Raw genomic sequence first — 24,017 nt, forward strand, 5'->3', positions numbered from 1 at the left:
GGTTGTTTTCTTCATACCAAGTTAAGTACAGTATTTAGCTGGTTATCCAATAGGACATTTTTGCACTTTTGCTTGCCAGGATGCACTCTGAATTTGGTTTGTGGTAAATAAAAATGCAAATAAATAGAAGTCAGAATTTATTTTTGAAGAATGCCCTCATTTATTGAATGTGTATCCTTAAGGAGAGTGATCTAGTTGAGCACATTAGGAGCTGAGATCAAATCATACTTTATCATAAAAAGGTGACCCCGAAGACCATCAATATAATAATATTCTGCTTGAAATAAAACCAATAACTTGTTTCTCCAAACGTCAATGGCAAACCATAATACAATAAGTCACATTGATCATTAAACTTACAAAGGAATTGATCATAGAACATAAACCAACAGAACTAAGTGTCTAGTGTCCAACACTGTCATATTACTGGGGCAGGTCTCAATTTTCACCCTCTTATCTACAGTCTAAACTGGTACTGCTTGGGTCTATTTTGAAAGGGGTCAGACCTTATTATGCACATGGAATCATGAATTCCATCATTGATAGCACACACATATATGCACAAATGTATACATTAAATGACAGTTCTTGGCCACGTTCTTAGATGCGCCATACACCGACGCGTTTCAACCTTCACGGTGAGCCGGTGGTGTATTTAAAAGAAGGTCTTCCTCAGGGCTGTGAACTTTGTGGACATGTGAAAACTGCTGAGTTCAGTTACTTTTCCAGAGAATTTGAAAACTTCCTTTATTGACGGGTCATTCCGTGTTTAGTTTCAGCGTTTAGCCCTTAACCCAAGGTGGTTTGTACATGTCTGTTTCAAATCAATGTGGTCATAAGTGTAACCCCTTTCTGAGGGTGTGTATAACAGTACATGTACAAAGTTTGTTTTGTTTATCACAAAAAATGAGTGAAATATGAAACATGACACCTTGCATATTCTCACTTATTTATTTATTGTAAGATCAATGTTATAAATAGTTATATTGGCGCAATCTAATCTTTTGTGTACACCATTGAAGAAATGTTTCAATTAGAAGAAGTGAAGTCATTGACGTTTGGAAAAACAAGTTATTGGTTTTTTTCAAGCAGAATTTCATTTTTTGAATAGCATCGTATTCTATATTGTTTACTGATTAAATATTTTGAGAGTAAGTGGAAGCTAAGTGCGGCAGATATCAAAATGTACTGCAATGATAAGAAACATTAACCTACCTGTCTGCCACCTGAGGTATAATAAAATGCTGTCCATTTCCGTGATCTGAAAAAGAAGTTAGGCTGCAAATTACAAATTAATTTATGTGCAGCAAATCACAAACAACTAGTTTTGTATCAAAAATCACTTGTCTGTACCAATGGCGGCAAGGGGCTGTAAATAATAGCTCTTCTCCAGTTATTATTTTAGTTGGATGGCAAAGGAGTTTTGTTTATAACAAGTCAGGTCAATAAGGATATTAAAATTCATAATCAGAAAGTATGCAACATACTTACGCCATACATTTTGCATCTACAATTCTTCAGTCTCCTGAACTGTCCTGATCATTGTTAATAGAATCACTCATTTTTTAGAATTTTAGGTTTAAGTCAGGAAAAAAGGAATTTAAATGGTCGAGGTAAGCACTGTATCCGGACTGGGGGTTTAGGTTTCATTGTACGTGGGGCAAGTTTCACATCCACTGACTACCCTAAATAGGATTTAGGAGGGAATCAACTCACTTAGGAAGTCGCCCCTAAGACGATATGTCTTGTCAGGTGGCTGGGCAGGATTTGTATTATGTTGGTTCAGGAGGAAGAGGAGCTATCAGACACAGAATCCATAAGCCTGGATAATAGAGGATTTCATGTTGGAGCTACAGAGTGCCAGTGGAGGCCCCTGACCTTCTCCTTGTAAAAGGGCAGTTGCTTCAACACTAGCCTACCGCCCCAGAGTGATCTTCCATGTTGTGCTTTGGGAGGTACCATGCTTTTCCATTTCATCTTTATTGTCAATTTTGCTAGTGCAAGGATTAGATCAGAGAAAATGGCAGCTGTCTTTGTATTTTTTGCATTGATGATGAATTGTTAAGGCCCCATCCTCCCAAGTACCTAATTGAGATCCACCTGTGGTCGCGAAAATCTTCAGGGTAACCTCTGTCCAGTAGGGGCGAAGATGGGGGTAAGTCCCACAACGCATGCCGGAGAGGTACTGCCAGTGACTTGCACCGGTAATTCATAGAACTTTGTTAGATGTAGGTACGCTTTGTGGAAGACTTCATTCTAGCCTATTCCCTCTTGTGTAGGACCCGGCCTAACTTGGACTCCCAGGTCTCTCAGAGATGTTGTAAATGAATCTGCGTATGAGTGACCATCGCCTGTGTGATCCTCAATACAAGTCACCTCCCAGATCCCACTGTGTGTAGGGAATCAATAAGGGTGTTTGTGGCTAGTTCTGTGTCGTCTATGTGCAAGCGGTCACGAAGAAACTGGCGCAGGAGGCTGTACGTCAGGAATTGACTCAGTGGAGGCCAAATTGGTCCACCAATTATTCAAAGGTAAGTAGCTGCACATTGTTCTAAAGGTGATCTAAGATCGAGAGACCTCCTTGATCCAAGGGTGCTGATCTTTTAGTGAGGCAGCCCAGGCCCCTAGGAAGGTCCAAGTTGGGGATGAAAGGAGCATAAGCGAAGAAATTTCTAGTGAGCCAGCATCTCTGGCTAGGCATTGCAGGGCCACCCACAACAGGCGAGGAGCCCCTCTAGCTGGTCAGGTCCCCAGCAACAACAAAGCTAGTACAGGCGTTCAGGTAAGTGGAGGTGGGGGTCTAGTACCACAGAATCCAGTAGCCAGTGCTGATGCGAGCCAGTGGGCAAGTCATTGCAACTGGGCTGCCAGATGGTATCATTCAAACAGTGAGGCTCCCAGGGACCCCAAAGTCAGAGGAAGCTGCAGTTTTAAAAGGGCGACATGTCGGCCGCAGTTTTCCCAAATGAGGTTCCCAGTAATGTATCCAGTTCTCTGTAGGCTTGCCGACGAGGTATTATGGGAGGGCAGTAAAGTGACATAGGGGCATAGGAGGCATCACAATCTTCGTGAGGGCTATGCGACTCTCTGATAGTGGTAGGGATTTCCAAAAAGTAACCTGGGCACGGAGCTAAGATACTGCAGCAGTGAGGTTCCCATCTAATATATCTGGCTCAGAATGTAAAATTCTGATGCCCAGATACCAGAAATAGAATAACTTCTTTTAACAATAATTTCACACTTATGCAAAATCACTTACAAAATTGTTTGTTTCTATGTGCTGGTAACATTAATAGTCACTGTTCAACTCAGCAGAATACATCTGACTAGCCTAGGATAGGCGGGAGGCTGAGTGGTGTTGCCTGAATTTAGACTTACAGCTTTCAGGTTTCAGAAAGCTTTCCACAGTTGAATCATTAAAATACAGAGCTGCTTTACAAACATGTACTGCGGTTCAAACCGGATGTAGATCTTGCATCCAAAATAAATGCTCCAGAGTCTATCTACACTACTGTCAGATGTTGCATGTTACCAGTTCCTAAGCTTTCTCCTGTAATTCACCATTTCAGCCACTGCTGCTGAAGGAGTCAAACACATCAAATACAATTGGTTGAGGCAATGAAAACGCAGTGTTTTACAGATATAAGCCTGCACTATGGAAATAGACTTTAACAGCTCTGTGAATGAAGATAAGCATTCATTCTGACAACGCGACACTGCTGAAGGGGGCAGTACTTTGCTGCGGGGCCTGGGCATGGTCCAGATGGCTGAGACCGGCATGACTGCCTCCACATGTGGAAGGTTCCAGAAGCTGCAAATAACTACTGTCCCCATTCATCTTGGTAAGTTAGTGGCTGGACATGGCAGCAGTAGCCTGACCCGGGAGGCAGTCTAGAGGGTTTCTTGACTAAGGGAATTACAGTGTGATTTCCAAAGAGCAACTGGAGCCCCAGTTAGAGCCCACAGACACAAAACCAATACTGTGGGAAGTAATGTGAACAACACCTCCCACCAACAATATATTACAGCACCGCTGGGTGAGCTTTGAGTCCAGACTTGCAGCACTGACAGCCTCCTGTTCACTCAGATCCTAGCTCACGCCGACAGCAATTATGGGTAAAACTAAAGCTATCTTATAATCAAATGAGGGAGAGAGAAGCTTAGATTCATTCGGCTTCCATCCAGTAAGCAAGTAATCATAGGAGAATGAATCACTTGTCCTGTTTATAGCCAGGGTCTCGGGTTCTAACCGTCTTTAAAAACCCTCATTTATGTGAAAGCCCTAAGTGCGGTATATCTTGGTTTTCCGCAAGGATTGTTACGTGAAAAGCATAGTCATCGGGTCTTTGTTATGCTTTCCTCCACCTGGAGGGAGACCAACTGGTATTCACAGTAATGATCAGAGATAGTGAGGGTGAGAGTGAAGTGCCCCGTTGCAGTGGCGTAACGAAACTGGAGGGGGCCCCCCTGCACAGTACAAGGCGGGCCCCCCTCCGGTCTTCTTCAGGAGCTGTCAGGCCAGGGTAAAGTGTTGAGGGGGCCCCCTGGAGCTCGGGCCCCCCTGCACCACGGTGGCTGCGGGGGCCTTTGTTACGCCCCTGCCCCGTTGCACGGCAGATGGAGCTAGCACAAGTCGCTTCGAAGACGTCTCAGAGAGAGTCTTTTTCCGTCCATCCCCCGACAGAGCTGATTTGCCACACAAATGATTTACAGGTACAACTCACCTATAACCAGCCATTGTGCTATTAAGTGCACTTAAGAAGAAGGGTAAGTGCATTACTTACCTACGCATGTCTGAAAACAGTAAACATGCAACCACTTGGTTCCGAAGAAAGCCCAACGACCCGACGGGCCACCCAAGGGCTGAAACATGTCGACCACTCACGTTTTTTAAGCAGGTGCTATACAACAGTGAGTCTTCTATTCACGCACCATCTCCCTTTTTAGCTTTACCCCATCCTCAACACAATGAATACAAGCTTTGATAGATGGAGGTCATTTTAAACGCACTTCACTCTCACCCTCACTATCTCTAATAACCAATGATCATGCTTTTCACGTAACAATCCTTGCAGAAAACAAAGATACACCACACTTATGGCTTTCACGTGAATGAAGGTTTTTAAAGACGCTTAAAACTAAACCTAGACTGAAGGCCTTGCAGCTGGGGACTCCTTACTCACACCATCGGGGTCAAAGGAAGATGGTGCAGTAGATGAAATGAAATGAAAAAGAGACTAGTAGAGCGCAAAACAATCACTCAAAGGAATCATGGCGCTAGCTCAGCACAAAACAAATAAAAACGATAGAGACAGCTCGAAGATTAAACAGCCATATCTTTAAAGCCTTCCTGAATGGCAACAATTGATTTTCTTTCTTAATCTGCACCGGAAGTGTATTCCAAAGTCGGGTCGTACTGACCAGAAAACTCCTTTCCCCCAAGCCCACTTTTTAACCCTGGAAACTACCAGGTTGTGAGAATGTGCTGAGTGGAGCTGGCGGGCAGGAACATAAGGTTGCAAGCTCTTTTAAAAAAATACTTGCCCCGCATCACGAGTGGCCTTAAATGCAATGCAGAGCGCCTTAAATTCTATCCGCCTTTTCACTGAAAGCCAGTGCAGCTTTTTGAGTGCCGTGGAGACCGATTTATATTTTGGTATGTTTAGCAGTAGACGCGCTGCGGTGTTTTTCAACATCTGCAACGTGTTGATGCAGTTTTTGCGGAGGTTCATAAAGAGCCCGTTACAATAGTCAGCTCTGGACAATACAAGCGCCGAAACCACCAATTTCCTCAAGTCAACTGGAATAAATGGAAAAATCCTTCATAGTATTTTCAAAGTATAGAAGGAGGCAGAAGTGACCTGATTGACATGACCTTCAAAGGAGAGCATAGAGTCAAATGTCACCCCTGAGTTTTTTACCTTATCTTTTGGATAGGGAAGCGGACCAAACTCTGGGGGCCACAGCGCGGGATCCCAGAAATTGCAGTTTTTGCCAAAAAGTAGGACTTTAGTCTTGCTAGCATTAAGCTTCAGACAATTAGCGGACAACCAGTCCCCCACCAGGCAGAGATGTGTGGAACTGGGCCGCAGTTTCGTCTGGTGAGCCTGTCACCGAAACTACAATCTGGGTATCATCTGCAAATGAAATAGCAGAGAAACCCAAAGATCTAATTAGCCTTGCCACTGGGGCAACATAAAGGTTAAAAAGGGTAGGTCTCAGCGAGGAGACCTGTGGCACCCCACATGGCAGCATGAAATTCAGCGACTTTTACTCAGCGAGAGTCACATATTGTTCCCGCCCCGACAAATTATTTTAGAAGTGCAAGCACTTTTCCTCCGATACCAGTACCCACCAGAACGTACAATAATTTCTGATGGTTAACCGTATCAAATGCTGCACAGAGGTCAAGCAGCACAAGTGCTGCATTGCCTCCTGCATCAACGGTCTGCCTAATCGTCCCAGAGGCAGAAATCAGCGCCAGTTCCATGCTGTGTTGCTTTCTGAATCCAAACTGAGAATTGTCTAAGCAATCATGCTTTTCCAGATAATCCGAGATAACTGAATTCATAGCTTTTTCCACCATCTTTGCAGACAATGGGAGTCTGGAAATTGGTTGATAATTATTAGGGTCTGCGCCATCCAGATTGGCTTGCTTTAGGAGGGGGGAGAACGGACGCCAATTTCCAATTAGCGGGAAAAATACCGGAGAGGAACATTTGATTAAAAATGCAAGTCAAATGTGGTGCAAGAACCTCTGGCTAAAGATGAAAAATTTTAGGTGGACAGGAATCAAGGGGGGACCCGGATTTAGTGGACATCATGCGATTAAAGACTGCCTCCGTTGTTAATAGGGAAAAGGAAAGAAGTTCATGTGGATCACTCCCCTCAACGGATACCGGAGAGGTTTTTATTTCCACCATAGCACCACCAGGAGTCCCTAAAAGTGACAACATCCTTGGGGCAGCACTCTGTGTAAACCCACTATAGACCGCTTTCACTTTGTCTCAAAAGAAAAAGGCTAGGGAGTTACAGAATGTTTCATTTAATGGTAAAATGGTCTCCTCTGGGCATTTGGCTAACTTTTTTACTGTTGAAAAAAGATCCTTTGAAGAATTTTTTGCGGTTAGTGTGGCTTTAGTGAAGTAAGACTCTTTCTCCTTCTGTACTAACTTTTTATAGTCAAGTAGTACGAGTTACTTACCTTTGGTAACAATGTATCTGGTAGAGACGTTGTCTAGCCGCAGATTGCTTAACTTATAATTATCCCCAAGCGTCAGACTGGATCCGGAAAAAGTTTTGCAGCAGCACCTCTGCGCCCCTGGGGACGGCGCCACATGACCCTAACGGACGGGACGTCAGCGAGGTCATACAAGCCCTCCCGGCGGGCTGACGTCAGTTTTCTTCGGAGAAACTGTGCCGCGGCACAACGCGCAGCCACCAACAAAACCTTGAAAGTATGGGTACAGTGTGCGAAGAAGGAAAAATCCGTAGAACATAGAAATCGGATAATGCATCATAAAGGACAGTGTCAGACACTGTATACCAGCAGACCAAGAAGTAAAGGCAGAGCATCGCTCTGAGAAAGAAACCCCACAAACCGAAGCCGAGACCCTCCCCAGAGGCTAAGTAACAAGGGAAGAATGTCCTAACAGACAACATAAAGACTGCCATTACAACGCAGAACTGTGCCGGCCAACAAGGGTGGAGCACAGGAAGAACAACAATCCACTGGGAGATGACATTACAAGGAATGGCACTTTCCCCTGTAGCGATAGAAGGGCCAAGGCACAGCCCAACAGATCCCAAGTAAGGAGACTGCAGAGGAGACAAGAAACACTAAACCGATGGAGGAGGCAAAGAATAGGAGAAGACCCCACACTGGAAGGAACAGAGTGGAGGAATATAGAGAAAAGGAAAAATAAATCCCCTGTGAAGGCGAAGCGAAAAGCACCGCTCCACCGAAAGGGAGGCCACCCAGAGGGAGGCGGCTGCAGAGGCAAAATCTGAGAGAGTCGCACCAACTGGAGCACTCTGGATGAAGACCAGTGCCAACTGAAAGGAGGCAAGGCGGAGAACCCCTCTTGGAAAGGTCCTCGCAGAATGGGGAGGATGGGTGGGCGTTAAGGAATCTGCGGCTAGACAACGTCTCTACCAGATACATCGTTACCGAAGGTAAGTAACTCGTACATCTGATAGAGACATATAGCCACAGATTCCTGGACTTAGAATAAATACCACAGCCATTCCCCAAGGGGGGAGGTGGGTCTGCGACTGAACAACAAAAAGTGCAGACCAAGCAACTGGGAAGAGCAAATAACAATGGGTGGCAAAGGCACCACAAGACAACCCGAAGGGTGCGAGACCACACCTGTGTGAATACGGGATGGAATAACGGCACTAAGCCATATCCCAGAACGGAAGAGAGAGTTCATAATGAAGGTAGGAAGAAGAACTGCTCCCAGAGCCCAATGGTGCGCTAAGTTGGCACCAAGCAAGATCCAGAGGACAATATGGAGTGACATAATCCGAGCCTACCCGGCGGGCCTACGCAAGGGAGGCCGGACAGGCAGCAGCCAGGAGGCGAAGGGCAAGAGCCAGGAACTGAGCAACCTCACAGAAGCACAGGCGTGAAACCTAAGACACGCCAAGTGCAAAACTCAGTCACATGAAAGCGTAGTTAAGACAAGTAGGGGACTGCCCAACAAGGCAGCTTGAAGGGGAAGAAAGCACCCTAAGGGAAACAGATGCAGGGCGCAGCACCCGGGACGACCCTCAGATGAGGAACTGTCCCACAGGCACACCAAACACTGATAAGGGTGACACCCGAAGGAAAAAAAGAAACATCTGAAGGGCGTGTCATCCGTGGCACCGAAGGTGCCTATAGGAACTGTGAATAAGTGCACGCAGAGCTGTGGAGAACATCAGATCTCCGGGACCACCACCTCCGACCGGGAGGAGAAATGCACCCCCACAGAAGAGAGGGACTGTTTAGTACATGAACAGGACAGAGAAGACCCCCAAGAAGAAGAGCATCCAGAAGAGGAGGCTCACCCCAGGGAGCTGAACCATGGGAACCGTGGTCGCCGAAGCAGCATGAAAACGTACCGAATTGTACTATAAGATATGCAAAGGAAAACGCTGCCGTGCAGAACGATGGCAAACCTGATGACAAGGCACCCAACTGCTCCTCGAAAAACGGGGATAAAGGACCAGACCTCGCAGAGCGAAGATAGGTGGAGGCGTATAAAAAGGGTACCCAGTGGTCAGGAACATGCGGGTATATATAGAAAGGGTGAGCCACAAGACCAACGCTGCTGCGAGCGCTATAGCAGGAACCCACCTAATGCACCGGTGGCAGGGCGGGAGCCTTGGAAGAAGCGTGTTGAAACACACGGAAAAGAGTTAGTAACAAGGAAAAAACCTGTAGAAGGGGAGCAAGAGACACACACACCAGGCGCAAGCAGGGCAAGACCTGTGGCATGTGGGAGGTAGTGCCAGAAGGCACAACACGGAAAGCGCCAGTTATGTTATGTTAAGCACACTTCTATAGCGCACGACTCCCCCAAGGGCATCTCGGCGCTTACCTAGTGAAAAACGAGGAAGAAATCGGTAACATTTAATGAATGTATTTAAAACAAAAAGGTTTTTAGTTGTTTCCTAAAAACAATGTACGAAGTGCATTTTCGAAGGGCCATGGGGAGCTGATTCCAGTACCGAGGGGAAGGTACGAGAAGGCTCTACCCCCAGTGCGACTTAGACGGATTCGGGGGACCTTTAGAAGAGCTAACGAGTTGGATCTAAGATTACAACCCGACATCTGTTTTGTAAATTTCTTTTGCAGGTAGAGAGGGCCCTTACCATTCAAAGCATTAAAGGTAAGGCAGCAGATCTTAAAAAAGGATTGTTTCTTCACTGGTAACCAGTGAAACTCTCTCAATAAAGGGGCTGAAGAAGAGCCTGGGGGGCGATTTAAAATCATCCTTGCCGCGGTGTTTTGAATCACCTGTAATTTGCCAAGCAATGTCTCACCCACTTCCGCCAACAACGCGTTCCCATAGTCCGGGCGACTCATTACCATTGCCTGCACCACGGTTCTCTGATGTTTTATAGGCAGATAGGAGAGTATCTTACGTAGAAAGCATAGACTAATAACAGGAGCTGATAGTAGTTGCAATGTGATCCTTCATAGTAAGGGTCTGGTCCAATTTTAATCCAAGATTTTTTACGGATTGAGTTGGAATGGGGGTCGTTCCCAGCTGACCAGGCCACCAGTCGTCCGTCCGGATGGTTGAGGCTTTAGCAAATAAGCATAAGCTCGGTTTTGCTAGCATTCAGCTGGAGGCAGTTCTCCGAAATCCAATTTGAGATGGCGCACATACCTGCCAAGAATCAAATTTTCTCATCTTCTACATTAGAACCGATTGGCAACATCAGCTGAGTATCATCAGCGTAAGAAATTATTTCGAACCCAAACGGTTTAGACAATTTTGGCCAGAGGGGCCATATAAACATTAAAAAGTGTAGGACTTAGACAGGAGCCCTGAGGTAAGCCCTTGTCTAAACATGATTTCTGAGACAGATACGGTCCTAACATTATGGTTTGCCATCTATCTGATAGAAAATTTTCCAGCCATTTTAGGGCTGAGCCTGGGATGCCACATGAATGTAGTCTCTCCACGAGCAGTAGATGTGAGATGGTATCGAATGCCGCGGAGAGATCTAGGAGGATCAGAACCACTGATCCCTCAGCATCCATTACCTGCCTCACGGAGTCAGTAACTTCCAGGATAGCGGTCTCAGCCCTGAAACCTGGACGAAATCCAGATTGTGAGGGGTCTAAGATTTTATTGGACTCAAGATAGGAGCTTAGTTGCCTATTTATTATGGTTTCCAATTGCTTACTCAACAGGGGTAGCAAAGATATAGGTCTGTAGTTGCTAAGCACTTGAGGGTCGGCTGTAAGTTTTTTCAGGATAGGTCATACAAAAGCTTCTTTACAGACAGAAGGAATAATACCCGATTGAATCGAACAGTTAAACGTTTTGAGAATTTTCGGAGCGCAGCTGGGAGAGAGGAGAGCCATGATTTTTGGTGGACATAAATCACCAGGCGCACCAGATTTTGCCGATTTTGCCAGGAGTCGGGGGAGCCCAAAGGGACCTCCACGCCCGCCTGGCGTGGAGCAGAGCTACACAATAGCATTAAGGTACCCCACTTGGAGTATATCACGCCCCTAAGAAAAAACAGAGGAACACCTCTTAGGGTAAACCACAGTCAGAGGTCAAGATACGAACGACCTGTGGAACACCGCCACAGTCGGCTTACTGTCAGCCTAAAACGCACAGACCAACTTGTGGATGCTGAATGAAAGTTGCAAAAAGAAAGAGGGGGGTAACCACCCCAGGATAGGACGACCTGAGACCTGCCAAGTACAGGCCTATGATGGGGGGCGAAAGCCCGCAAGGAGTCGCTGAATCGCCGAGTCGGCGTGGGTATTAAACAAAAGGACCCCATCAAAAGGCAGGTCAACAAGGGGCTACTGAATATTCTCCGGGAAGAAACCATCACACAACAAAGCATGTAATCGTAGTGAAACAGAACCAGCCATAGCCCGGCCTGAGAAGTCTGAGGTATCCAGGGCCGACCGGATAGTAAATTCTGCCAGGTCACGTCCGTCACGGACTTGACAGAGGAGGTCAGCACGAACGCCCTTAGAGGTTGAAGAGAGAAGAGACTCGGCAGAGTCCCAAAGGGCAGAAGCAGCCCGAGTCAACACACACACTGTACTGAGGGAGCGAAGAGCCGTGCTAGTGGAGGCAAAAATATTACCACCGCACGACTCCAGCCATCTAGACTCCCGGGAGGGAGGAAGCAACAGCGGAGGCAAAGAAGGAAAGGCAGTCTGCAGAACGAGCCCCTCAAAGTCCAGATGAACAAACAAGAAAACCAGATTGTTCGGGGCAGGGTGGTGAATGATGGAACGAGCCACCGGATAACCAGACGCCGGCCGAGCCCAGGTCCCCAGAAGGGCATCATAAAGGGAGGCTTTGAAAGGCAGAAGCAGCTCTACATCCCCCGAACCGTGGTGGAGAACCTCCAACAGGGGGTCAACAGGTAGGGGAACTGAAGGGGGCTGCATACGCAGAATGCGTGCGGCCATGGAAACAACCCTCAGAAATGCCACATCAGCCTCGGTAGCCCTCTGAGGAGGGGACAGTAACTCATCCCTGGGTGAGGGATGTAAGCTGAGCCGCCCACTTCAAGGGGATTGTCAGATTAAAGGAGGAGCAGACCACTGTCCAAAGGTAGGAAGCCCCATGGACGAATGAGGGTCCTGGAGGGGCTCTTGAGGAGGCGGAGAATCCACCGGAGCCACAAACTCCAAGGGGGAGAAGAAGCAACGACGAATCTGGCGTCGACGGACGTCGGGCGATGATAAACTTCCTCCGGAGGCCTTCGGAGAGGAGTCGATGATCCGGCGTCGAGGCAGCGCCAGGGCGTCATCGGCCGGCGCCGACTCAGCCTCGTCCGGCGCGGACTTGGCCTCATCCGTCACCGACTCTGCCTCAACCAAAACAGGCTCCGACTCCGAAGTAGGGAACGGAGACGGAGCGGGGAGGCAAGTCTACAGTGCCGGGCCGGCTCGGCCTCCGAAGTGACAGCTGCCTGTCCGGAGGGCCGAAGGGGACTCGGAGACGAGCTACGAGTACCAGCAACCACCTGCAGCGCCACAGGGAGCCCCACAGGACTATGTGCCTGTTAGGGGTGCTATGGGCTGAAGAGGGGGACCCAGCCAGGCCGCACCCTGTCGATGCCATATTTCCATCATTCCTAGAGGCACGGGGCCCAGTCGGCGCCGGGGCCCACCGGCGAGGCCACCGGAGACCCCACACGCAGCATGGGGTCCGATGGCACCCCAGGGAGAGGAGGGGACCCAAGGGAGGCCTGCAGGGCCGCGGCATAAGCCGCCATCTGGGTCCGAGTCGCACCTGTGCCAGGAAATGGCAGATAGGGGAGGGCAGACCCTTGGGGCGCAAGTCAGAAGAAGTCCGAGAACTAGTACCCCCTACAACAGGAGGCAGGGAGGTCGAGGACCACGGTGACAGGCGCCAGGACTTACCAGAAACGGGCGAGTTACGCACACGGGAACCAGACGGCGTTGAAAGATCAGGCATGTTCTCCTATCAACAAAATTGGCTTACTATAGCAATTACACCTCACAAAATTATTTGCCCTCGAAAGAGTCCACCGAGTGCCAGTGCTCTCCTTTGGTGCAAGACCACCTAGGCCGGTAGTAGTGAGACTACTCCACTATAGGGACAGAGACATCACATTGGATCAAGCCTGCACCAATGGTACATTTATAGGTGAAAATAGTAAGGTACTAGTGTTTCCAGACTTTATCGCCTAGGTGCAGCTGCAGCATGCGTCCTTTGGAGAGGCCAAGAAAGCTCTCCGTGATGAGGGCACACAGTATTCATTGATCTTCCCGGCTAAACTCCGCATTATGCTGGATGGCAACACATACTTCTGTAACACTGACATGGTTGGACTCATACAAAGCTGGTGCGCCGCTTGGGGGTGCCAGGGGGAAAGGCGGGGCCCCTAGGCAGAGAACTAAGAGAGGACTTAGACAGCCCACCAGGGGGTTCACTCTGAAGAGGCCCTCCTCCCCACAAACGGAACACGAGTGCAAGGTGGTATTGGTGGCTGTAGCTGAAATTGTATCTTCACCAAAGAATGAGGCGGACATAGATACCTCATCAGATTATCTCTCAGTGGCATCTGACTCAGGGAGCTTGGTCCTTGGAGGCAATGGGCTCCCAGTGGTAACTCCACAGTCTGTAGAGGACATAATTTGAGGTCTTGCTTATTTGTTATTAATGCTTTCAGTGTGAATATTGGTCTGAACCTTGACATATAGAGCTATTACATTATCTGGACTGGGAAGGGTGGTGTGTAGGATGAGTGCTGCGGGGGTGCCCCGAGATTGAACTACTGGCCTTGGCCCCCGGAGGAATTTTTTCAGCTACTTTAAGGGATGGGCTGATGAATACTTGGGTTTTCTGCATTATCTTGCCTGCCCCCACTCGGATTGCCCCTACTAGGAACCTGTAGGTGGCATTCCTTTAATGGTTTTTTTCACCGGTTTGGACGGCCTGCCGGAGCTGGACTGCCCGTGATGCTGCTGAGGGGTACACAGGGGGGCTGGGAGGTGGAGAGGAAGAAGTTATCACACAGATGTCAAATTTGAGGGACCTTCATAGCAATATACATTTATTCGACTGGAATGTAGGGGGGTTGGGGTCTGCATCCAAACGGCATAGCATTCATATAGTTGTGTCACCGAAGAGCCCAAATTGTGAAGTTACAGGAGACCCATCTTACTGCAGAAGAAGCTGTCTTCCCTACGACGTAGATGGCTTGGCCCACTTTATGCAACCTCTCATTCTGCTTATTTCCGGTGGATATTGTTGTGGATTTGGGCAGGAACCCCTTTTGAGGCCACCCACTCCATGATTGATCCAGAGGGCAGTTATGTGCGAGTAAAGGGTAGACTGCTGGGAAGGGAGTTTAGTCTAGGGAGTGTATACGCTCGAATGTCGATCAGATCTCTTTTCCTCAGGCCCTATCTGTACCCATGTCTTCTGTCATAGCAGAGGATCTCCTTTTAGGGGAGGGGGGGGGGGGGGGAGGACTTTAACTGTGTGGTGGATGTTCACCTGGATAGGTCCACACCGCCTCTGCATAGGGTGCTAGCTTCCACAGCTTCAGAGGGTTTCTGAGACTTGATGGGACACTGGGGTCTCACGGATATCTGGAGGGTGAAACATGGGCAAATAAGAGACTATTGTTACTACTCACACCTTTATAGACTAAACACGTCTGGATAGGTTTGTTTGCTTGACATGCACTAGCCCGAACGTTACTCATACAAAGCATCTAGGGTGCACGCTGTTGGATCATAGCCTAATGCTGTTGACGTTTTGCCCCATTGCTGAACCCAGAGTGACTCTGACATGGCGCCATAACCCATCCTTTCTAAAGGATGCATGTTTTAGGGATTTTCTGCAGGTGGCCACCTCTGAATACTTTCAATTTAACCAGGTCACAGCTACCAACCAGCTTCTTGAATGGGACGCTTTTAAAGTGGTAATGAGGGGTCATTGTATGGGACAGACTGTTGGGGTTAAAAGGGTACTCATTAGAAAGCTTTCTACTCTTAAAAAAGCAGTTTGCATGATCTGGGTAATCCGTTGGGTTCTGAGAACTCCACTCACACATTTCACAGAGGTGCATTGGAACGCCTTTGGTGTCTTGACATGCAAGACTATCTTACATGAGGGGTGGGGGCGATCGTGCAGGCTCTTGGCATGGTTGGTATGCCCGGAAACTAGGGGTACACCCATTTCTCTGATCCTATTTGACGACGGGACTCTACTTTATTCACCAGGGGGCATTAACACAACCTTTTGTAAATACTACAAAGCCCTTTATGATCACCCGGGGGCGGTTTTGCTGGAGAGGTTTGTGGCTTTTCTGGCTCCACTGCCATTGCAAACTCTTGATCCGGTACTGCCAGAGGAATTGGGGGGCCTGTGACGATATAAGAAATTCGACTGACCATAAAAGAGATGGCTGCTGGCAAGACCCCTAGCCCGGACAGATAACAAGCAGAGTTTTATTCAACGTTTGCACCTGCTCTGGCCCCTATATTGGAGGCGTATGTGGAGTCGTTGCGTTTGAGTTCCTTGCTGACTTCATTCAGGGATGCGCATGGGATCACTCTTCCGAAAACGAAATAATCTGCCGCACATTCTTCCGAGTTTTGCCCCCTTTCTATGTTAAATGTGGATTTTAAGATTCTCAGTAAGATTCTAGCTATTAGTTTGCTTCCATTAATGCCTGGCCTCATACATGAAGACCAAAATGGATTTATTTAAAATAGGTCCACCTCCGAGAACGTCTGCCGACCGCATCATATTCTTAACCAGCAGGATATTGTCCTCTACCGAGATGCTTTAGTGAGGTCAGTTGACCTGGAGAAGGCCTTTGATTCTTTAAGATGGGAATTTCCTATATGCGGTCATGAAGAGGGTGGGATAGGAGATGGATCAGATGGGTGGGTCTTCATACACCAATCTTACGGCAAGGGTTCAGACAAGTGGCGTTATCTCCGCTTCATATGGTGTACACCGTGGCACTAGACAAGGGTGCCCATTATCACCCTTTTGTTTGCTTTGGCCATTGAGACCTTGGCAGAGCTTTTTCTGATGGAGAGGCACGAGGCATGGAGTGATCCTGGAAGGTGAAGAACATATTATATCCTTATATGCGGATGACTTCTTATTATACTTAGTTGATGGCCACCTAGGGGTTACCCATGCAACGGCGTTATTAAATCAGTTTTCAGTAATGGCGGGCCTTCGAATAAAGAAGTCTTATCTTTTCCCCATGAAGCCGGGGATGCCACAGCTAGCTGAACTGCCAATTAGACTTACTTGGTCGCCACGTCCTTCAGATATTTGGGCATCTAGATGCTTCATGCCTTGGATTATCTCCAGGAAGGTAATTTGGGACCGGTGGCACGATCAATTAAGACTAGTATACAATTCAGGCACTCTCTCAGGTTACCAGTGATGGCACGCATCGCCTTATCCCAAATGGTTATGCTCCCAAAGTTCATATTTCGAAATTAAGCTCCAGTTTGCGATACTGCAAACTTGGTTCAAACACTTAGATACCCTACTTTGCGACCTAATTTGGGATGGGGATCGTAATGGTGTTTCTTTGGCGGTACTCTGGAGAGCCCTGGAATATGGTGACTTGGCTGCTCCTGATTTTGGGTTATACTTTCTGGCCACCCAGCTTCAGTGGTTGGCACAGTGGTTAGATGGTAGGGGCCTTAAAAAGCTTGGTCCTATTGGGTTGGTTGATAACCAGGAGTTTTTGCTGGCAAACCTCCTCAATCCAAAAGTAGTAATTCCCACAGTCCTGTTGAGACCCCTCTTTATGATCCAGATCAGCCACTGATAGGGTTGCCGCATGGGGATGCTCTCTCCCATTTACAAGACAACAATTATAAGAGTGGATGGCAGCCAGCATCATTACGGTGCACATATGTTTCCAACTAGGTGAGCTTATCCATTGTTATGAGTTATTACAATATGACCTACCCCCTGGCCAGTTTTTGAACTATCAAGGGCTGGTGCACACGATTGGGGAATTATGGCCTGGGAGCAGATAAGAGCCAGAAACTCAAATTAAACTATATACACATGACTTATCGAACCCCCCAAAGACAGCTGGTTATGTATGAAGGTAGTGTGCAGGCTTGTCCTAGATGTGGGGAGGCAGAAGCTGTATTTGCACATACGACGTGGAGCTGTCCCAAACTTCCGGATTTCTGGAATGCTGTAGTGGCCACACTTAATTGGGTAATATTGCGCTTGCTTCCCTGCACAGCAGAAGTTTGTTTCCTACGTCTGTTCCCTAGACCCTAGGCACCAAATGTTGGCACTAGGTTTGTCGCCCTGGACTTGATATTGGCAAAGGCAGCATATCGCACTGAAGTCAAAACCGGGACCAGTCGGACAGTGGCAGCCTGGGAAAGTGATGTTGACATATGGGCCAGTGCTGAATAGAGAGCCCTGATTAGAGATAACACACGAGGGGTTCACTATCGCCCATTGACAGGACTCTGGGCCAAGGTGCTAGGAGCCTGGGATAGCCGAAACGATTGCGCCAGTATAGACAATACAGATAGGGCACAGAGAAATGAGAACATCGCAGACTGCCCCTGAGGTGATATATTTACTTAATAAGATGCTATTGGAGTGAGAGGAATACACACTATGGTGTCCTCCTTTCTCCCTGCCCCCGCGGCGCATTGCAGTGAACTTACTGGCTATCACTAGAGCCACTCTAATTAGAGTGGTTCCTAATTCAACTTCTTAAAACTTAGACCCTCAGGACAACATTGTTTCTTGGTTTTAGTTATCTTTATGCAGTCTGTTTTTGCTTAACCACTATGTCTATAGAACTAGGAAGAGGCTTGAGGTTGCAGCTACAAATCCCACTTGGCAACAGTTGCGTAGAGCAGTAGACAATCATACTATATCAGACAACTCTATAAAAAAGTATTGGATTAGGTCAGAATTTAGTATCGTGTACAACTTGACACCCACTGAGAATAGGATAAATGTATACATGACAGAACATGGCTTTTTCATTACGTGCAGATATTATCTACAAGGATTTGTACTGTATTATCAGTGGAAATGGAAAAGAATTGAAGATGTACTCTGATGTGGTCCAATTGCTATGCTTTGTATTGACTTGGGCTCCGATTTACATGTCTGTACTCTTATGTAAAAGCCAATAAAGACCTATTTAAAAAAAAATATATGGGTCTTCGAAGAAGATAAAAGGGGAAGATATGTTGCAATAAGTGGAGATAATGGTTTGATGTGTTGACCACAGATCCAGCCCGAGCACATAGGGCCATTCTGTGCAATTTCCAAAAGTGTATTTCACATTTAATAACAGCAGCTTACTGGAAAACATGACCCAATTCAATACGGAAGCAGACAAATCTTGATGCACAAGTCATAACAGTCCTACTGAAAAAAGCCTGCAACACAAATTATAATTGAGAAAATTAACAAGGTAAAAAGATGATAAACAGAACCTATTTTTAACCTACTATGTTGGGTTTAAAGAACTGATGTGATTGAATCCAATGAACTGTCATAGCAGGGAAAGCTTTTATAAAAGAATATCAGATAATCGAAAACATTTCAGACATAATAGATCCAGTAGCGTGGACTATGAACTTCCATGTAATGAGAGGACATCTGAAGAAATACATTCACACTTTACACAAGACACCAAAAATAGTCAAACTGCTTTATTAATCTTTATTAGGGAAGAAACAGTCGCTTATATAACCAATTGTCCTCCTTCTATACCACCTCAATTCCGTGGCAAATCTTAGCCTTTATTTCTGGAGTTAGGAAACAAGCAGGTTAGAGGTCTCACTTTTCCCAGTTCCATGCATGAACATCTTACTCATGCCAGAAATTTTCTTTGAATTGTAGAACAAGTACCCGGATTTAATAATCATTTAAAAAACACTGCATGTAACAAAAACACCTTGGACTGGATAGGCAATTCATGTATGGAACTGGATAACTTGAGAACCCTGGCAGGTGCAGGGACAAATTTACAGGTGAAAGGTGAAGGCACATTTGGCTTTATTGATGTACAGAGATAAATGACAAACTACATTACAACTAACCGATGTTTAAGAATATTTTGATAAGTTTATTGTCAAAAAGATATGTCTCATAGGTTACCTGGTTTCCTGCCACATAAATAGAATGCTAATCTGTCAGTCAGCTCATGCTGTATTTCAACAAGGCGATCCGCCAAATCATTGTGCCCTCCTTGTCTGGAATATAAAAATTTAAAAAAATAAAAAGAATTGGTATTAATTGAAAAGTGTACATATATCCATAGTGTACACTAGGGTGAATATAAATCCACAACACTAAAATGTTTCTCACCTGTTACATTAGTCCTTGTAAGTTTCACATATATAAAATGAGATGAGTGTATTATTACAGCTTTTGTAAAGCTTTTTAAAAAATACTATGCTAAAATTTAGGGGTTGTAGCTGCTGTGCAAAACAAAAGCTTAAAAAAAAAACCACACAAAAAAGTACATCTCTTTTAAAAATGATCATTGGACCCCACTTGTAATTGGAGATATGAAGTGTTCAAGAAGAAATCATGAAAGAGAATTTGAAAATACTCAAGATCAAGGTATGCAGGCCTGAAATTCTCAATTTGACTCCTCCAAGAAGCAGGTGGAAGACAATAAGGGTCTATAAGGGAACAGCAGGAAAGGGGATGAGGGATACACTATTCAGGAATTACCATCTTTAATAAAGTTACTATATGCCAGCTTTTCTAATCTGTTTGGTGGTTTGGAGACGTCTATGGAAATCTGGGACACCTATTCATAAGATATCTGGAAAGTGCAAAGGGCGTCAAAAGGTATATGCTCCAACACAACCTGCATAGATTTCATAAAAACGAAGAGCGACAAATTCAAGAAAGAACTCACAATTTATATACCAAAAAAACCCCAAAAAACTCCCCTAACTAAAGCTAAGTCCTGCTTGTCTAAAAAATAACTAATTAATTACTGTTCTTATGATGGTTACAAAGGTTGTCGTAGTTACGAAGCTAAACATCCCCTCAGAAGCAAGATTGGATATGGACCATTTTCAGCCATGTTGAGCTACCAGCACTAGGAGATGCTCCTGGGGGTCATAGGTCCCTACCGGAAGTGATATGCATAGGTTCTACGAAGCCGGCACAGAGGAGACTGCTCTCAACTGGATCATATCTTACCTTCAAAACAGGACTAATGTCATGTATACTCAACATTTCTCTTCCACACCGTAGTTCACAAAAGGAGGGACCCGTCAAGGCTCACCCATGCTTTTCAACATCTACATAAAGTCATTACCGGCAACGATCAATGAATTTCAGCTCACATGCTATAACTATGGAGATAATACACAAATAATTCTTAAACTGGAAAGTCCCAAAGACATTGGAAACTCCAAAATCTGATCAAAGTCGTTGATCAGTGGATGACTTGGAGACATCTCAAACTGAAGGTTTCCAAAATGAAAACACTACCATGTGACGAATGGAAAAATTATAGCCTACTCGGTACCTGGCTTGACGATCTGGGACTACCTCCTAAAGTATCTAAGGAAGTAAGAAATCTTGGATGTACCATGGACTCGAAGCTATCAATGAATGTCCAAGTGGGTGAATTAGAAAGCTCAAGCTTCATTACTATAAAAACTCTTGCCCAAACTGGGATTTCCATACAAGGTCCAAGCTACTATCCCTTGTACGTTCTAAACTTGATTACACCAATGGCTTATACCACGGATCATCTCTATCAACCATGAAAAGACTACAACGGATTCAGAACTATGCTGCCAGACTACTCCTACATGTAAAACCACAAGCCCACATCTCCCCTGCCTTGAGGGCCCTACATTGGTTACCGGTTGCTAGAAGATCCACATTCAAGCTGCTTTGTATCACCCACAAAGCAATGCATGGAACAGGTCTGCTTTTGATCAGGAATAAAGTTACCAAATACATTCAACAAAGGAACCTCCGCTCCAGATTGGCACTTCACATCAAAATCCCACCATACAAGAAAAAACATAGGTGGCACATCCTTCTCTATTCAAGCTGCCAAACTATGGAACTCATTACCCCCCAAACATAAACTTCACAGATAATATAGTTATCGGCAGAAGTCTACTTAAGAGTTGGCTCTTTCCTACATACTCAAGCACTAATGTACAGCATATCCCTGTATGTAAATATGTATAATCTGATTATGTGTTTTATTTGGATCTGTGTATTTCTTTTTATGATTATGTATAATAATTATGATTTAAATATACAGACATTCTTTAGGTCTACTTAACAAATGTACACATTACTTATGGTTAAATGTATATAGATTATTCTATACTTTTCGTATAAATTATGTGATTAGGTATTTAAGGTTCTCCGTTTATATACCTATCACAATATGTAAATATTATTATTATTATTTTTTTTTGTCCTCATCTCACCATATAGCACCTGCAATAAAGAGCAGTAAGCCAACTATGGTCCTGAGCTCCCCCTGGCATCTGCGTTTTGCATTAGCTATAGACCTACCCACGTCAGCTTCTTTTGAAGCTAGGTGTAATCATAGGACCTGGGGGTACTAAATCAATCTCAAATCTCTTCCCCAGCTTAAAAGAGGTGACCACATGCTGGTTTCCAGACCATCCAAATGACCAAGATCTAATCGGGCAGCACTAAAAGAAGTTCGCAGCCATTTTTCGTACAGTGGGGGTGATGGATCTTTCCATAGCCTGCATATCTCCCTTCTAGCTATAAGGATTAAATACATAATCAGACCTTTCTGTTTTGCAGACATCCAGTCCATCAAGTCCTTATCAATTCCAAAAATTACTATCGGGGGATGTGAGGAGGTGGGGCCGGGGCCACGATGTCCAACCCCTTTCTCACCTGGTTTACGGGGAATGCAAGCGCCAGAGGGACAGCGGAGGTCTAGGGACGCAGTTCCGAAACGTCCGTCTACCACACCCCCCTCTCCTCTCTTCCTACAGACAGACCTGACGTGGCAAGAGGGAGGGGCTAACCCCGGAAGCAGTCCAGCTCCACCACTCATAGGAGACCTGAACCAGGACGTGTTCTCTCGGAGCGGAGCAGGAGGAAGCCGAAGGACGACGCGAGTGGAGCAGAGAGAAGAGGAGCAGAACGACCGCGAACCGGACCAGGACGAGATCGAGGCAGAGGAGCCGGAGGAGTTCTGGAGCGAGGACTGGTGGTGTCCCCCGGAGGAGGCTGTGGAGCGGCCGCAGCTCTGGAGAGTTGCGGCGGGGCCGGGTGAGTGACGAAACTCCAGGGGAAAGGCCGGTAGGGTAGAGGGGCGGAGGGAGGACACTGAGGGTGGGGAGGGCGGAACTGGCACGGGCGGGACCCCAGGGCACTGTTAGTTTGTTCTTCCCTGCACTTTTGTTGTCCTGAGCACCTCTCCGTGGTTTCCCTGAGCACCAAGGGTGTCTGGCGGATCTTTTATCTCGAGAAACCGGACAAAATCCTCCTCACAAAACATACCAATCCCTACACGACCTTTTGGTCTGTTTTTCTTTTCTTTTCTTCGTGTGAGCTGAATCATCCCGGTTATTGTGTGACTTAGGAGGTCTAAACACCCCTTACTGTCGGTCTCATCCTACACCACAAAGCTGAGGCACGGTGTTCCCAGTAACAGGACCAACCCAAATAGAAACACGGGTGAGGTGACGGGTAAAGTAACACCTAATTCTAAGTGAACCTGACACTGACGGCCCACTGTTTCTTCTTTCCATGAGCCTTCGGGAGGAACCAACCACGGCCGAAGAAGCGAAGCAGACACCTTTGAGGTCCAGCTTTGAGGAAGAAGACGACGGCCAGCGTTACCCCAGTACCTCTTCGGGAACGAGAACCGATACCTTTCCAACCCCCATAGTAAAGAGTGGCCTGTCTGACAATAAATCATTCTCACTTGGAAAATATATTCAGCCTCCGCGTCTGTATATCCGACCCGCCCTCCCACAGGGGACTCAAGTTGATCTTAACTTTGAAGATGGCTTGGAGAGCATATTCTACTTGCTGCCAAAAGGGCCTTAATTTCAGACAGTAAAAAAAAATATGTAAATCATCAGCCGGGGAGAATTCACATCTTGGGCATTTTGCAGAAACTAGGGGAGCAAACTTGGCTATTTTCTTTGGGGTGTAATATAACCGGTTTATAACATAAAAATGGTTCTTTTTTAACGAGGCAGGTTTGATGGATTTGTATAATATAGCCAATGAAGGTTCGTATAGCTCTTCTGCAACATTGTCCAGGGCTGACAAGTTCCAAACCATCTGTTGTGGGGGAGACTCAGTTGTAACGTTTTCCAAAAGACTTTTGTACCAAAAGCCAGCCTCTTTTTTGATGAGATTTGTATTTTGGAAAAGAGACTCAATTTCCACCTATATGCTCTCTCTCTGCGGCAAACCAGGAAACCAGTTGGAGATACTTAAACTTTGAAAAAGAGCAACCAATTCGGGACTTTAACACCTCCCAAGGATGGACACCTTCTTAAGAAATTAGGTCAGCCCAAATCGTAAGATCTGCATCTTTTATGGGTTTCGCAAGGCTATCTTTCAGGCAAGCGGGGATACCAGGGGAATCCCAGATTGGAGCAAACTCTGAATAATAAGAGATTCCCCACATTTTCCTGATTTTATACCACCCATTTAGGGCTGTTTTTAATATCTTCAAGCGCACCTTTTTGAAGAACCTCGGGGCTCCGAATTTGTATAGGAAACCCCTTCCTCCACCTTCGAAAGTAGCCATTTCCTTCAGAA

At 46.1% G+C, this 24,017-nt stretch overlaps 1 protein-coding gene across 7 annotated transcripts in view; it reads right to left on the reverse strand.

Annotated features, from left to right (window-relative positions):
* The window catches only part of GIT2 (GIT ArfGAP 2), a 668,976-nt gene that overhangs the window by 416,727 nt on the left and 228,232 nt on the right, over nt 1-24,017 (reverse strand). For all 7 annotated transcript variants that reach the window (XM_085633297.1, XM_085633301.1, XM_085633299.1 and 4 more), the window contains exons 7-8: nt 19,362-19,456; nt 1,216-1,261 (exon numbers count right to left, since the gene is read on the reverse strand). In XM_085633297.1, coding sequence (XP_085489423.1) covers nt 1,216-1,261; nt 19,362-19,456 — 141 coding nt within the window. The remainder of the gene's footprint in view (nt 1-1,215; nt 1,262-19,361; nt 19,457-24,017) is intronic.

The sequence above is a fragment of the Triturus cristatus genome, chromosome 11 (assembly GCF_964204655.1).
Source record: "Triturus cristatus chromosome 11, aTriCri1.1, whole genome shotgun sequence".
NCBI lineage: Eukaryota > Metazoa > Chordata > Amphibia > Caudata > Salamandridae > Triturus > Triturus cristatus.